The following is a 15,733-nucleotide window of genomic DNA, read 5'->3' as shown; positions in this document are numbered from 1 at the left end:
GAGAGGGCAGTGGAGGGGCAGGGGCAGGAGCAGGGGCTAGAGAAGGAGTTGAGGCAGGGGAGGAGCGGCTTCAGAGGCAGGGATTGTGTCTGGGACGGGAAGGGCCGGGGCAGGAAGTCGGGGGGGCCGGGCAGAGCCGGGGGGGCGGCGGGCAGGGCTGGGCGCTCCCGCTCGGCTCCGGCTGCCGCCGCCCCTGAGTCAGCCCTGCCCCGGCCCTCCCTCGCCCGGCCGGCCGTCCGTCCGGACACAGGTAGGGCTTTGCCTTCTCTGGGGAGTGTGTTCTGGGCGTGGGGGGCCCGGGACGAAGCTCCCGGTCCCGCAGGGGCACCCCGGCACCTGGAGCGGGGCCGCGGGTGGGTGCGGTGGGGCAGCGTCGGGGCGAGGCGGCTCCCGGTGCGGCATCACTCCAGGGAGCGGAGGGCGTGCACCCACCGACCCTGGCCCCGTGTCCCCCCCGTCCCCAGGAGGTGTCCCCGTGCGCTGCCACCTTCCCGGCTGGGCGGCTCTGCGAGGCTGCTGGCAGTTTTCGGTCCCCGGCTCCCAGGCTTGGGAGGCTTCCGGGCTGTGCTGAAACAAGCCCAAAGTGCTGTCCCCACCTGGGGACAACGGGGGGGGTCTCCAAGGGGAGCGGCTTTCCGACCCCCCCCCTCGTCACTGCAGGGAGAAGCGTGCACGGGGATGGGTGACAGCGGGGATGCTGCATGGCTTTGGGTGGGAACATCCCGAGAGGTCCCACGGTGTCAGTGTAGTGTGTGTTTCTGAGCCCTGGCTGCTGGTTTTTGGGTGCCAGCACCCATGGGGTCCCACGAGTGTCAGGCTGGTGGTCATGATGAGCCCGTGCTCCAGGTGTGGTGGTCACCAAGCAGTGCAAATGCAGCCCCAGCATCAGCGCTGGGGGGAGGAGAAAAGGGGTCCCAGGCCTCCAAACTTCCCCTGTAGCTGGGTAAATCTTCTCCTGGGAGCCTGTTTCCCCAGGCAGGACTTTTCTGTCCTTCCTGAATCATCACAGAATGATTTGGGTTGGAAGGGTCCTTGAAGACCATCTAATTTTAACCCCCTGGCACCCACCTGATCACTGGGCTGGTTCTCCAGTTCCTCGAGGGAGCAGAGGGTGCCCGGTGCTGGGATTGCTCCCTACTGGGGTTGCACCCCTCATCACCTGGGCTCAGGAGGGGTCAGTTTATTCAGCTCTCGCTCCTGGGGCAGTGTTTTATTGCCCACCTCCTTTCAGCAAGTCCTCCCGGGGTGTGGGTGAGACCCGTCCTGGGGAGGGCTCCGTGCAGGAGCCCAGCCCTGTGCAGCATCCTCGGCACGCGCTGCGCCGCAGAGCATCCCCACCGCACGCGGCGGCTGCAGGGCCCCCGGGAATTGCTGCGGGGGTTGCCCCCAGTCCTGCAGGCAGCAAGGGCAGAGGGGGCAGCTCGGGGCCGTGGTGCCCCTGGTGCTGGGGGTGTGGGGGATTTCCAGCCTTTCCAGGCCTGGGTGGTTCGTGCTGCCCATCCTTGGGAGAGCCGAGTGCGCCGGTGCATCCTGAGGGATGCAGCACAAGGGAGCGGGTGGTCCTGCTGGGAGATCCAGGACACTGCACCCACCCCTGGGTGGGCTGGCAGGGGCACAGGGATCCCCCAGGGTGGAGGGGACGCTTAGCAGCCCCCAGTGCTGACTGTAAGGAAGCCAGCTGGGGATGGACAGCCCTGCGGGAGGTGAGGAAGCCACTCCGAATCTCCGTGACCTAACCCATGCTTTCAAGGAGCATCTCCATAGCGGCCTGTGGGAGGATGTGAGAGGGAAATCCCTGTCTGAGCTCACTTCAAATGCGCAGGGCAGGTCCGTGCCGGTGCCAAAACTGCTGCCAGACTGCTGGGGTGGGTTGAGCGATGCTTGGATCCATGGGGCCATGGTGTTGGTGGGTGCCAATATAACCCCCAGCACCTTTCCCTTCTCTTTTTGAGGGCCCCAGGAGAGTCTGGGCTTGTTTTGGGGCCCTGCACAGTGAGGCTGTGGTGCTGCAGCCACCCCTGGGTGGGCGCTTCACTCCCAGCCCTGGGCAAGGAGCATCATCCTCCATCCTCCTGCCCTGTCCCAGCTCAGTGATGCTCGTGCCCACTGCCACGGCCATGGGTTGAAGCTCCCACCTTTCCACACTGCAGAAACGGGGCTGTTGTCACCAGCTTGGCAGGAAAGCTGGGTGCTGGCACCTCTCTGCCTGCCTGCAGGGAGGAAAACCTCCTTCTAACACAGGAATTCCCACCTGTCCCCAAGGGGCTGTTTTCTGTCAAGGAGGGAATATGGGATTTTCCAGCAGGCTGGTTCCCCCTGTTTTGGGGAAAGTCCATCAAGTCTTGGCACACCGATCAGTGGGGATCCCATGGGAGCTATGGATGGATGGTGGGTTCCTAAATGAAACAAGGACTCAGGAGAATAGGAATCAAGAGCTTTCCCCCCAAAAGAGCGAAACAAAGAGCTTTACATTTTCCACCTTATTTTTTTGAGTTGTGTTTTCCCTTTGGTGGACCCCAAACATTGTCCTGTTTTCTGGGCAGGCTTTGTGGTGGGACATGTGGGAGAGAAATGCTGTTCCCCACGTGGGGGGCCTGCGTTTCCAACCCCATTTGGTCCGGTAGCAGCCCATCACTGGGGTCTCATGGCATGTCCCTCTCCCTGCCCTTGCCAGGGCAGTGTTGGCATCGTGCCCACCAAGCTGGTGGGTGCACACAGTGGGAAAACCCAGCAGTGAGCAGAGGAGGAGAAAGGATCTGCATGGGAGGGCAGCCAGCCAGCTTCTGCCGGGAAAGGGTTAATCCTGGAGCTCCAGCTCCCATATCCTATTGCTGGCTACTTTGGGTAAAAGCTTTTTTGGCTCTGTTTCAAGGGCATCAGGCTGGAGGATGACTCATGCATCCCCGCCACCAAGGAGCAAACCCCCTTGTCCCTACTTTCCCAGCACAAGGTGATGATTTCCTGAAAATCCAAGCACCCTGGAGGGCTCTGGTTGTGCCTTAGAGGACTCTGGTCAGCTGGGTTGGGACAAGCTTCCTCTGGGACTTGCTTGTCCTGAGGGAATTGGGGTGGTGGCATCTTTGGCCTGGCTTCAAACGCTTGTGCGGGTGTCCCCAGGACAGGGACCTGCTGTGGGGGACACCTTGCTTGGAGGATGCTTTTGCCCCGTAACTGACTCTGATCCCTTTATTCCGCAGGGAAAGAGCCGCCCATCCAGCTGCAGCTCCACCCTCCCCACGCTGCCAGATGTGCCTGCACGTTGTGCTGCGCCCGGAACCCACTCCAGAGGTGAGGAGGTGGGAATGGCCCCACCACAGGCCTGGGGCTGCCCAGGGGACCCTTGGCCTGATGGTGGCATGTCCCCCCCTGGCACAGGTCACACAGACTGGTGGCCATTCTGGGCTGGACACTGCTGTGGGCATGGGGTCACAACCATGGGCATGGGGACATCATCACTGTGGGCACCACCATGGAGCTGTCCCCTTCTATCCAAGTGGTCATCTGTGATGATCTGCCCATTGTGCTCTGGAAAGGCTAAAAATGAGGCTTTTTGGTGCTGGCATCCAGGGAACATCTCCTTGTGTGCAGGCAGAAAATTGAGAGCTTGGAAAGAGTTTTGAGGTTCCAGGGTGGAATTATTTCGTGCCAGGCAGCCTAATCCATCTCTGGAGTGACCCTGCTCGGGGTGGGAGCTGGACCAGAGACCTCCAGAGATGCTCACTTGCTGTATGCCTCTAAGCTTTCCTTAAAATATGGAAACTATTCCCTATTTAAAGGCTTTTATTGGTCGTCATAACAGGAAGGCAGGGCATGATAACATGAGCCCAGGGTATCTGGGAAATGAAGCCCTTCCCTGGGACAGTGTGGCTCCATGGGGCAGGCAAGCCTGTCCGTGGTGATTTCCTTTGTGACTCAGTTTTCCCGCCTGGAAAACAGGTTTTTCTGGGGTTCCCTCTGGAAAATTTTGGGATTTTCCCCGGATCTCCCCTCTGGGGCATGGGGATGGATGAGTGAGAGATCTGAAGTTGTCTGTTCTGACTGCATAGCTTGAGTGGCCACGGTCCCCAGGGACACTCAGTGTCTCACCCTCTGTCCCAGGCCATTCCCTGGGATGTGCAGTGGGATATGGTTCCCCAGAGAGGTGGCACTGATGCTGTGCCACGCTGGTGGGTGTTACACCTCGTCAGGGCTTCCCCAGGCTCTGCTGACCGTCCACGCTCCTCCATCCGAGGTGCAGGGTGCCATCCAAACCCAGATGCCATGCATCCCAGCCTGTGCCCTTCCCATCCTCTCCCTGGGCTGCAGCCTCCTCCTCCCAAGCGTTTCTGAGCGCTCTCGTGTCTGTCCTCATCAGCTCACCCACCTCAGAGTTTTCTGAGCAGGGCTGACGATACCTGGCGAGACATTTGTCCCTTGTGAGCACACAGGAGGAGTTTTCCAGCCCTGAAGTGAGGGAAGAGGGGACACAAGAAAGAAAGGAGGAGAGGATAAAAAAACACAACCCAGAAGAATGAAGGGTGGCACAAAATTTGGTGACCTCCTTGCTCTCCGTGGGCTCTGGAGCAGGAGGAGAATGAGTTGAAGAGGGTTGGCTGCTTGTGCATGGCCCTGGGAGCAGGACCAGGCTGTGTCCTTGGGCTGACCTCTGGTTTGGGGTCCTTTGGGCAGAAACACCTTTCTGAGGGACACGGGGTGAGCGTGGCCGGGGGTGATGTCCCTGGTGGGATCTGCTGTGGGGCTCGGCACCAGCCCCATGAGTGCTTTGACATCGGCACGTTGTCATTCCCAAATCCTTCTGGGGATGTCTGTGTTTTGGAGAGAGTGTTTGGCTCTCCAGATCCCATCCTGGGACCTGGACTAACCCACTCCAGTGGACCTAATCCTCCTCCAACAGTGAGGAAGGACCAGGGATTCCACTGTGGGTGCTCCACCTCATCCCGGTGGCTGCTCCTCCAGCTTCCTACGCCCACCAAGGACCTCTCAGTCTTGAACAAGCCTCAGCCCTTCATGGCTGGGGAGTACTTTGGAAGTTTTAAGAGCTCACCAGATGTGGTTTTCCCCACAGAGACACCAGCTGCTGTGTCTCCTTGCACAGGGCATGTAAGGCTTAGCTTGCCATGACCTAAATGTCTGCTTGTCCCCAGACCAGGTCTCTACCAGGTACCCAAACTCCTGGTGCCTCCTCCACCCTCAGGGATGCTGGGATCCCTCTGGGTATGCTGGATGCTGCTGGGTTTGTCGGAGGAGGGAGGAAAAGGTGGAATGTTGAGCTTCCCCCCCTCGCCAACCGATTTGTCCTCTAGGAGATTAGTCCCTTCCCTGGCTTACGGGGGGATTTGTGGCTGCTCCATCTGCTCGAGCCCAGCAGGTCAGCGGGTGCCAGGGAGGAGCAGCCTGAGCCCAGCTGCTGTTTGCACTCCCAGGCATCCCAGGAAAGGGCTTGCACCTTTCTTTTGGGCGTTTCTGGCTATATCTGTTGGAAAGGAGCAAAAATCCCTGGAGCTAGGCAGGTGAAAGTCGTGCTTGTAATGGGGTTTAGACCCAAGATTGTTTGTTGGTGGAGCTGGTGAAAACCGTGTGGAGTAACGTCAGTGCTTTTAAGCTGCTTTTTATGCTGGTGGAAAGCCTGGAGGATGCTCCAGGATCTCCCCTTTCAGCCAGGATAGTTGCAGGGAGATGATTTCCCCATAAATCCACTCAGCCTTTGGGAAAGCAGGCAGGCAGGTGGGGAGAAGAGCATCACACTGCCAGGGATTTGGGGGGGGCAGTGGGGGTGTTTGCTGGCTCACAGGTACTTTTAGAGCCAGGTTTTCCCGAGGGGAAAACGGGGAGGCGATAGATAGGGGTGACACAGGGCTCTCCCTTCTGCCGCTCCATCGCTCCTGTCTTGTCACCAGTGGAAGGTGGTGGGTAGCGAGGAGGCTGGAGGTGAGCTGGGGAAGAGCTTGTGACAAGTGGGCTTAGGGAGGCTGGATTTATAGGGACTGACTGAACTAGGTTTGTGGAAGCGTGGGGGGGCCTGCTGGGTGGTGCTGGGGGCTGAGTGCCATCCTGGGATGCTCCTGGGATGTGGAGGCCACGGGGCACAGGAGCCTTTACCCATGCCCAGATCCCAGCCCAGGGCAGCTCTGGTGTGCTGCTGGAGCTGGGGATGTGCTCCTCGCCATGCCGCTGCCTTCTCGTAGGATATGGGGCCGCATGGGACCCTGCCAGGCCCCCCCAGCTCCCAGAAAGCACCAGCTTCTCTTCTAACGTGGCAGGAAATCACAAGCAGGGGGGATTTGGGCAGCGTGGATGAGCTGCTGAGATGCCAACGCCGCGACCCTCCAGCTCACCCACCCCTGCGGAGCCCGGGGGCGACCGGTTCCAGTCCCCCATTCCCGTTCTCCTTCCCTTGCTGTTTGCCCGGGAACGCCGGTGGAGGTTGCCAGGTGTCAGCTCGGAAATCTTTTAACTTTCCCTCGTCTCCGCAAATGGACAATGTCTCCGCTCATTAGGTACCCGCCCAGGGGGCAGATGTCAGCTCTGCTCACAGCTTTTCTCAGCTCATCTCTGCCCGGGCTCCTGACGGGCTCCGAAGCGCTCAGGTCCCATCACATCACCGGGCTCTGCCCGCGGGGCTGCCCCTCTGCCGGCCCACGGCGCCTCCCCTGCGACCCCCGGCCCGGGCCCGCTGCCTCCCCCTCCTCACCAGCGGGGTTTGCGAGGATTTTTCGTGAAAAGGCTGGAAAATCACAGGCACCGGTGAGGCGCGCGTGTGCGCGCAGAGCTGGAATTGGTTTTCCTTGCCCAGGCAGCGCCCGGGAGGAGAAGGCAGCTCTGAAGGCTGCCCTTTGAGGCTGATGCATCCCGACAGCTTGTTCACTGGGACATTAAAATCGTTGCCTTGTCTGCAGAGAACACCCGGGCAGGCGGATGATGGGAACACAGGTCAGGGGAGGATCCCTCTCTCCCTGCACGGGGAGCGGCAGCACCGACATCCCTGGAACATGGAGATGGAGGGGCTGCTGCATCCCCACTGGAGGGAAGGGGAGTTCCCTCCCACACAGAGGGGGCTGGCAGCCTGGGGGGACAATGAAGATGGAGCCATGTCACTGATACTCCCGTCTGTGGGGTGTACTGCGGATCAGGGGTTGGTGGTGTGGTGGGAGAACATCCCCATCCCATCCCCACCTCATCTCGTTCCATCCCATCCTATCCTGCCCCATCCTATCATATCCTGTCTCATCCCATCCCAGCCATTCCCATCCCACCCCATTCCCATCTCACCTCACCTCATTCCATCCCATCTCATCCCAGCCCTTCCCATCCCATCCATTCCTCACCACTGCACAGCCTGTCTTCCAAAAGACCTTGAATTTTCCCTGGAGGGTCACAGCAAAGCCAGAGGACCTCTCCAAGCTCTCCATGCTCTCTGCAGAGCTTGGACCTCACACAGGTTCCCCACGGTCCCAAACATCCCAAGGAAAGTTCCTGATGGGTGCAAACAGCCAAGGACTCTCCAGTGAGGGGAAGCTGAAGTCCTGAGTTTGCAGGAGAGGCAGGATGGGTGTTGGAGCAGGCTTTGGTTTTTTCAGGAAAGGGGAGTGGTATGGAGTGGGGGATATGGTATTTGGGATGGTAGGATAGGGCATCCTACACTGCCTGAGCAAAAGCAGGGAGTTTTCACAGCCCTGTGGGACCAGGCACGGGACCTGCTCCCACATGGAAGTACCGTCAGCTCCCCTTGGAGCCACGCTCAGCTCCTTCCCCTTGGCATCCTGCTGATGGCCCCTCTTTGGACCAGCTTTGTCCATATCTTTGTGTTTCCTCCATTCCCATCCCAGACTAAATTCTGAGTCCCTGGAACGAGGTGGCCGAGGGCTCCAGCGCGGTGGGGCCATCGAGCTGCGGGTGCTGCTGAGCCCCTGGATCCCTGTGGCCTCACTGGGATGAGTTAAGGGCAGTGAAGTGCCATAGTCTCCAGAGGCTGATTTTTGGGATTGGCCACATCGCTGCGTTGGAATTCCTTGCATCCTCAGGTGCTTTTATGTGGGAGCAGTAGGTGGGATTTTGCTGGGATCTGGGTACTCTGCTGTTCAGAAATGACTCCTTCAGCATCCCGATCCTTGTGAGCATTCCTGACCAAATTTCCAGATGGGACGTAGTCCGTGAGAGCTGGCAGGCGAGCTGGCCACGCAGGGATGGAGCCGTGCTCTCCCCTGCCATGGATCAGGAGGTGGAAAGCTTTTGGTGGGAGAAGCTTACTGGTGCCTCTCCTGGCACCAGTGCATGCTTCACTGGAGAGAACAAGCAGGAAAAAAGTGTAATTGACTCCTTTGCTTGTACTGTCAGGGCAGCCACGAGGTGCAGGGGCTTTGGCTGTGCTGGAGAGAGGATTTGGGAGATGATGGCAAGGGTGATAGTCCCCCTGCAGCCCAAATGTTGCTTGTGCATCTCATGATGCCTTTAAGACACTTCACTGGAGGTGACCTGATGGCAGAGAGCACCTCGTGGGTGTGCACCGGTGCCTGCTACAGGGGTCAGGGCTGGGACCTCACCTGCAGCTTGGTGGGGGAAAGGGTGGGACACAACAGGGAGCAGAGCTGCTGAGAGATGGACCCATTTTTGATTAAGAAAACTGCTAACAAATTCCTTAATGCTGCGTTCCCTGGATGCTAAGCCTTGCCTTGGGATAAACTGAAACCTAGGACCTGGAAGACGAGTACAAATCTCTTCCCCCTTGAATTTGTGGGGTGTGGGTTGTTGATTTGTGCCCACACTGGCTCTGGGAAGAAGGATTGGGGTTTCTTTGCAACCCCTTGTCCTTCCAGTTTCCTAAATCCTTGCCTGAGCTCCCTTTTCATGGGTATGTTGATGAAACTGGTGCCATGATGAGGATTTTCCCTTCTTTTTATCAGTCCTGGCATCAGTGACCAGCAGTTTGTACTGATTGGAACAAAGCAATTACCCAGGACTCCTCCAATTTGCCCCTGTACTTCCCTGTTCCCTGTGCTGCCCTTGACCATGGCAGCAGTGCTGGGAGGATGCTCTTGTGGGTTCTGGGTGGGGGGGCTGCCTGGGCTCCTCAGGGCGCTGAGATGTGCTGTATTCCAGATCCTTCCCTGCCTCCTGCACTGCTGACCCCCAGCTCCACAGGGTCCCCGACCTGTCCCTGCGGGACCTCCAACGGTGAGTCACAGTTTGGGGCTTCCATCCTTTCCAACTTTTTAGTTTTGGCCAGTGCCCACGGGACAGGATGTCACCATTGCAGCAGTTGCTGGGATCTAAAATTCATCTGGCTTGTGTAGGCTCAGTGGAGAGGAGGGAAGTCCCTCAGGGTCCATCCTGGGACCTGTGCTACTTGCAGGTGACAGCAGCTGGGGCTGCAGCCGCTACCTTGGCGGACATGGAGAGACCTATTGAGGGAAGAAACCTGAATTCTGAGGACAGCTGGCTGCTGAGAGAGGCTGTGTATGCTCCATCCTTGAAGGTTTTCAACCTCCAAAGGGATAAAGCCCTGGGCAGCCCCCTCTGATCTTAGTGCTGACGCTGCTGTGAGCATCAGCAGGACTGAAGACTGACCTCAGGAGGTCCCACGGGCTCCCCTCCCACTGACAGGCTCCTTCCCACAGCAGGGAAGTGCCCAGGTCACTGGGGATGAGCACGGAGGCTGCTGAGTCACTGGGAAGAGGAAGGTTTTCCCTGTTAACACACAAGGTGCCCCAGCACATGAAGAGCAGCACCAGCTCCAAGCAAGGGGTCTGCAACTCATCCCCCCTGCTGCCCAGGGAACGTTTTGGGCGGTGGAGAGGCTCTCCTGCCCCCTGGCACTTGGTTTATTAGCAGCTGAGGCTGCTCCATTGATTGTATTGACGGGTAGTGCATGCCCCAGTTAACTGATTGGGAGCAGCAGCAGAAGTGCAGCCGGCACCCACGGCGCTGAAACGTGCTGGGTGCTTTCCATCACCCTTGGATTTCTGCAGGAAGCAGACCCCTGGCTCCACAGCTGGGCAGGACCACAGGCAGGTGACCACAGAGGAGGGCTGCTGGGCCGTGGTCACCTGGGGGGGTCTCTCTGCCATCCCAGGGATCCCCTCCCCACAGGGTGATTTCCTGTGGTCGGTGGATGCTGAGGATCTGCCCAAACCTGTTTGCAATGTAGAGAAAAAATGTAAGTAATGCTTGCCTACCCCAAACACAACCTGGAGGTGATGCTCCTGATCATTTTCCCCTGACCCCCACCTCAGTCTGTGTTTTATTTCTCTCTGAGCTTCACATTAAGCAGCAGCTTTGGTCTTTCCTCTGTGCCTTGCCTTAACCTCTGCCATGTCCTGCTCTGCAGGCTCGTGCCGTGGACTGCTGGGTTCCCCCCCATGCTCAGCATGCCCTTTTCTGGTCCAGCCAGACCCTCCCAGGAATCACTCTGGAGCTCGAGGCCATCCTGCAGGGTAAGGTAAGGTCCTTTCCAGGTCATACAATCCCAGAATGGTTCACATTGGAAGGGACCTTAAAGCTCACCTTGTTCCACAGGCACACCTTCCACAGGCCCTATCCAACCTGGCCTCGAACACTTCCAGGGGTGGGGCAGCCAGAGCTCCTCTGGGCAAATCCTGGGAGGGGGAGTCTTTGCAGGTGCCTTAGGCTGTAAAACACCTGCAGGGAGGGTGCTGGGGCCTCTCTCCTGCATCCGTGCATGTCCCGCATTCCGCCGTCTCTGCCCTCGCCGCCTGCTTTCTGCCACGCTGGCCATTCCATTAAAACCAGTGGAAGAGCTGAGCTGGGAAGTGCAGAGACGGGGTGATTTTCATCAGCCACTCTGCTTTTGTGACTAAAATAGATCCACAGTGGCCCCAGGCCATCGTGTTGTCCCAGGCATTGACTGGCACGAATGGATGGCGGGGCAACGTTTTCCATTAGTGGAGAGGAGGACACGTGTCTCCGAGGGAGAAGACAGCTCCATAAAGCAGAAATGTTGTAGCGACAGACAAACCCATTTCTCTTTTCTCCCATTCCTTTTAGAAGTGTCACTTATCCCCGTTTTCTGCACGGAAAATGCTGGGAGATACCGGCCAGAGCAGACAGCCTGCGCCTGCGACATGAGGGTGTGCTTTGGATAGGGGGATGGAGGTTTCCCAGGGGAGCTGCATGTGACCCAGTCAGGTGCAGCGAGGGGAGAACTTGCAAAAAAAACCTGTGAGGAGGTTTATCCATGGCCTCTGGTGATGTGGTGGGTCCTGGTTGTGTCTGGTCCGAGGTTTCTGCCATCACCTGTCCAGCGAGGGCGTTTTATTCTCTGGCTTTAGTGAAGACGCTTTTCTGCAATAATGGGTTGTTAAGGCATCATTTGGGTGAACATCATGACATCCCACAGGTCCCACCTTCCTCCCTTCAGGAAGGTCTCTGACATAATTTTTCTGCCTTCTCATGCTCCCTGTCCATCACCCCATCCCTTCTCCCAGCTGTGTGTCCCAGCCCCTCTCCCACATCCACAGGAGGGAGAGGAGCCTGGTGCCTGTCTCTGTCCAAGCCCTCCTCAAGGCTGTGTCTTGGAGCTCTTGCCCTGTGGGATTCCACCCTCGGACCTCAAGGCTGATCCCAGTTGTGTGGCACTGTGACTTTTTAATAGAAAAACTGCGAGATACCTGGAAGAACACAAGGTGGGATGCTGGTGGTAGGGCCAGGAGTTGGACTCGATGATCCTGGTGGATCCCTTCCAACTCAGGATGTTCTGAGGGGCTTTACACTGGAAAAACTGCTGCTGCTCCATCTCCCGTCCAGGTGATGGGATGAGTGGTCACTGCTGATGCTGGAAGATGGATGGAGATTCTACAGGGTTAGCAATGTGCTCAGGTGGGAATGCTGGTTCTGGAGATGCTGTGGGGTGGGGATTTTCCATTCCAGCAAGGGAAACAGCTGTGACATGAGGCTGCAGGGTGGGGATGGGGACGCGCCCGCCAGTGCCAAACCATTTCCCAGTTTGACCCTTCTGCTCAATCTGAACTTGAAGGTGAACGAGCAGAGTTCGCCCATCGATCCGGGCTGGGCTGATGAGTGCCATGCCCTGCGGAGAGCTCGGCCCCCAGTGCCAGCTCCCTCTCTCCCCCTTTTTTTCCTGCCTCCCCTTCACGCCCTTCCAAAGCCATCAGTCAGAGCGTAGCACCCGGGGCCGCCGACCTTGCTGGGGGCCAGGGGGACAACATATAGGTCCCTGCAGAGAGCTGTCCCGCTGTCTGATGGGCTTCTCCCAGCTGCCACTGCCACCTCTGTGCTGCCGGTAAGCCTGGCATCCGCCTGCCAGCGGCTTGGGGGTGCGGGGAGGCACGGGACAAGGCAAAGGGGTTGGTGCCCATCGTGCCAGGAGCCACATTTGTCACAGGCAGTGACGTTATCTGCTGAGCCATGCGCTGGTTTTCCTGGTTTAAGGGTTCTGCTGTCTTCACATGGGCAAAATACAACTTGAAGCATCTCTTAATCTTTAGCTAAAATGTCATATGACCTGGCAAAGTGCATTTTTTTACGTGTTGGGAAGCAAAACCTGGTCTGAGGTTGGAAACTTAGAACTTGTCTTGGCTAATAAGTAAAAAGGTCGGGGTTTGGAGTGAAAGAAGATGATGCGCCTTCGCTTTGCGTCTTCCATGCTTTAGCCAGAGATTTTTCCCTGCAGCTGAAAATAACAAACCATTTTAATCTAAGTATTGCTTGTTCTGATCTTTTAATCCAGCTTGCTTTCTATTGGCACAGCAGCCTGAAATGATTTATCCGCCTGCCTCTCTATTATATAATTATTGGGAAGATTACTGGGGAGCCAGCTTTAGCCTCGCTGGGGAAGGAGGAGGGGGCTGGAACGTGGGGCGGGGGTTCGTGGAACCACAGAATCATGGAATGCCCTGGGTTGGAAAGGACCTTAAAGATCATCTCGTCCCAACCCACTTCCACTATCCCAGTGTGCTCAGGTTTCTTCTCTTGTGGCCATCAGAAGACGTGGGAGGGGGAAGCGGCGAGCTGGGTGCTTTGGGCTGTGTCCGTAGTTTGCATTGGAGTGTGGAAGGTTTCTCCCTCAATGTGAATTTGTTGGAATTGAGTGACCCCTGGTCTGGCTGGTAGCTGGAGGAGCACGACCCTCTGATCCGGAGAGGATTTGGGTGAAGCCCTGCACTTTTCTACGCTGTTTGGGGCCTTTTATGGCTTTACTTGTGGTTTTGGGAACAGTGTGGTGAGACAGTCCAGCCTCGGGAAGAACCTGGAATTAGGGGCTGTGCTCCTGATGCTTCCAGTCCCTATGCAGAGCCGTGGAGGGGGAAGAACCAGCAGTTGGGACATGGTGGTGATGCCAGGAAGGGCTGGAGGTGGCCACAGCTGTTTCATCAAGCTCAGCTGGTTCTCCAAGGAGCCTTAGGTGCCACCCCTGGATAAGAAGGGCTCGAGCCCTTGGGCGATGGGGTGGCTGGGGACAGCTGCTCTGCAGAAGTGACATCCAGGGGCAGATGCCTGAGACAGATTTGGCTGGAGCTTTCAGGTGAACAGGTGTATCCCCAGCATGGAAAGATGGCACAGCCAAGGGTTGGCACAGCCAGGTGGAGACTTGGGTTGCCAGAAAAATGCAGCTTCCGACTGGCACAACCGTTGGGCTTGAACTTTGATGGACAAAATGTGAGGATGTCTGGGGCTCCAAAAATTCCTTTTCCCTTCCCCAAACTGAATGTCTGGACACCAATGGGCTGGTACCTGCCCTGGCTGAGGGAAGGACAGGAGATGCTTGTCCTGTGGACCATGGCCAGCTGGGATGTGGTGGCTCAGAGCTGGGACAAGGGAACACCCCTTGTCAAAATCAGATACTGGGAGCAGTGGCTTGGCTTTCCTTGCTCCACAGGGCCTTGGGGACCATTTTGGGATCCCCAGAATTGTGCTGCATTTTGGGCTGGGTGAATGTCTGCGGGGGGACACTGAAACACCCTTTGGGCCACACCTGGCATGGCCACGGGCTGGTGGGAGCAGGTGGTGCCCACCCGGAGTGTGCCACGCTCCCTGCACTGCCCTTGGTGCAGCTTCCCAGAAAGCTGTTGCAGCATCCTCCAAAGGAGGAGACTCATCATCTCTTGGAGCAGTTGTTTGGTGTGTCAGCCAGGAGGGCAGCAGAGGATGGAAACAGCTGAGGAGGGGGCAGGAGCAACATGGGGGCACAAGATCATCTGGTTTGGGTGATGGAGCACTTGTAACACATCCCCTTTCCCCAGGGAGCCAGCTGAGCTCTGGGACGTGCAGGCAGGGCTTCAGCCTAGTCCTTCCCACCGTGTGCTGCCTCTGAGATGGAGGGTTTAGCACAGCCCTCCTGTCCCTCCTGGAGGCTCTGGCCCTGCACTGGGTGGGCAGGCACCCTATAAAACGGGCCCAAATTTCCCCCTGCATGCGGGCAGCGCACCGGAGCTCATCTCGTGCAGAGATCCTTTCTCCTTCATGTTGGAAGCGTTGGCTGGTTCGCCCTCATCGCCTCGAGGCATCCAGATTTGCTCAGTGGCCTTTAAAAAGAAATAATAAAAATAAATAAATAAATCAAAGCCCATGAAATGACAAGAACATCAGCAGTGGGTGCATCCCCCTTTCCAGCAAACCCAGGGATTTGGGAGGAAATAGGTCACGTGCCCTTCATCCCATGCCACGTGGTGGATCTCCCAGGGCCAATGAGGTTGGGAGCCCTTCTGTGCCGAACGGCGGAATAAGAAAAAAAAAAATCACTGGGATTTTTTTTCCCCTCCTGTAGCATTTTTCATCCTTTCCAAACGTGAAAAGACTGGCCATCTGTCTGGATCCCCCTCCCGCCAAAGCGGCACGAAAGCGGCTCTTTGGGAAAGGTAAGGAGATTTAAAAGATTGTCTTGGTGGAAGACCACCCGCCGCGCGCAACTTTTCCCACCAGTGTAAGTCAGGGAAGAGTCCTGGAATGAGCCAGGTCCCGGGCTCCGGTGTGGGTTGGAGGAGCTTTGAATGTTTAGGAGCAGTTTTAAAGGAATCTCTTGTGGAGGAAATTTAAGTCTGTGGCAGCGTGAGGCGGGATTATGGGAGACATCGGCGCGTGAGCAACGGGATTCCCTTAAGTTAGCGGCTGCTCCCCGAGTACCTGCTGGGAGATATTTCCAAAATATTGTTGGCAAGTTATTTTGCCGAATTTTTGTTTGTTCGTTTTTGCAAAAAAAAAAAATTTTTTTTTGCAAGTTAAAATTTGACAAATCTTGCTGCGAATTCGTTCTGCAAAATCGGCGTTCTCGAAGCGCGTGCTTTGTTTCAGTTAAATTCCATTTTACCCCTGGCCGCCAGCCAGTGCCAAAGATTGTCTCCCTAGGTAGGGAAGCGTCCATCTCCTCCTTAACCAGAATATGCAGCTATTCCTAAATTCCGTGATTCACAGCTCAGGCTTTGGACAGTGTCAGCTGCGTGTGCGCTTGGGTGGGAATGGCACACATGGAATTGCCTTCAAGAAACGGATACTAAAATAACGGGGATGTTAGTCATGTCTTAGTGTGGCAGCATAATAAAGCCCCCAGCCCTGATTCATCTGATTTTTACCTTCTGTTATTTTGTTTTGGGTTTTTTTAAGTATTTTTTAGTTCCACTGTATTTCCGGATTTTTAATATTTTTATTTCAAATTCCATTCTATTTCCAGTAGCTTAAAAAAAATATTTCTAATTCCATTCCACATCCATTAATTTTTAATGTTGTAAATATTTTTATTATTTAATTCCATCCTATTTGCCTT

At 56.7% G+C, this 15,733-nt stretch overlaps 1 protein-coding gene across 36 annotated transcripts in view; it reads left to right on the top strand.

Annotated features, from left to right (window-relative positions):
- The window catches only part of PCBP3 (poly(rC) binding protein 3), a 54,977-nt gene that overhangs the window by 936 nt on the left and 38,308 nt on the right, over window positions 1–15,733 (top strand). For 27 of the 36 annotated variants that reach the window (XM_042035289.1, XM_042035285.1, XM_042035283.1 and 24 more), the window contains exons 2-4: window positions 3,198–3,288; window positions 9,097–9,171; window positions 10,325–10,430. In XM_042035289.1, the coding sequence (XP_041891223.1) occupies window positions 3,198–3,288; window positions 9,097–9,171; window positions 10,325–10,430 (272 nt within the window). Of the gene's footprint in view, window positions 1–145; window positions 251–3,197; window positions 3,289–9,096; window positions 9,172–10,324; window positions 10,436–12,151; window positions 12,257–14,740; window positions 14,832–15,733 lie in introns of those variants that run through there. The other 9 variants (XM_042035300.1, XM_042035295.1, XM_042035287.1 and 6 more) reach the window with 8 other exon arrangements.

Source organism: Corvus kubaryi, unplaced genomic scaffold, assembly GCF_017639235.1.
Source record: "Corvus kubaryi isolate FWS band 111438036 unplaced genomic scaffold, C.kubaryi_AGA036_p1.0 37383, whole genome shotgun sequence".
In the NCBI taxonomy this organism is placed as follows: Eukaryota; Metazoa; Chordata; class Aves; order Passeriformes; family Corvidae; genus Corvus; species Corvus kubaryi.
Note: the sequence above shows the minus strand (reverse complement) of the source record. Positions and strands in the feature narration are given on the sequence as shown.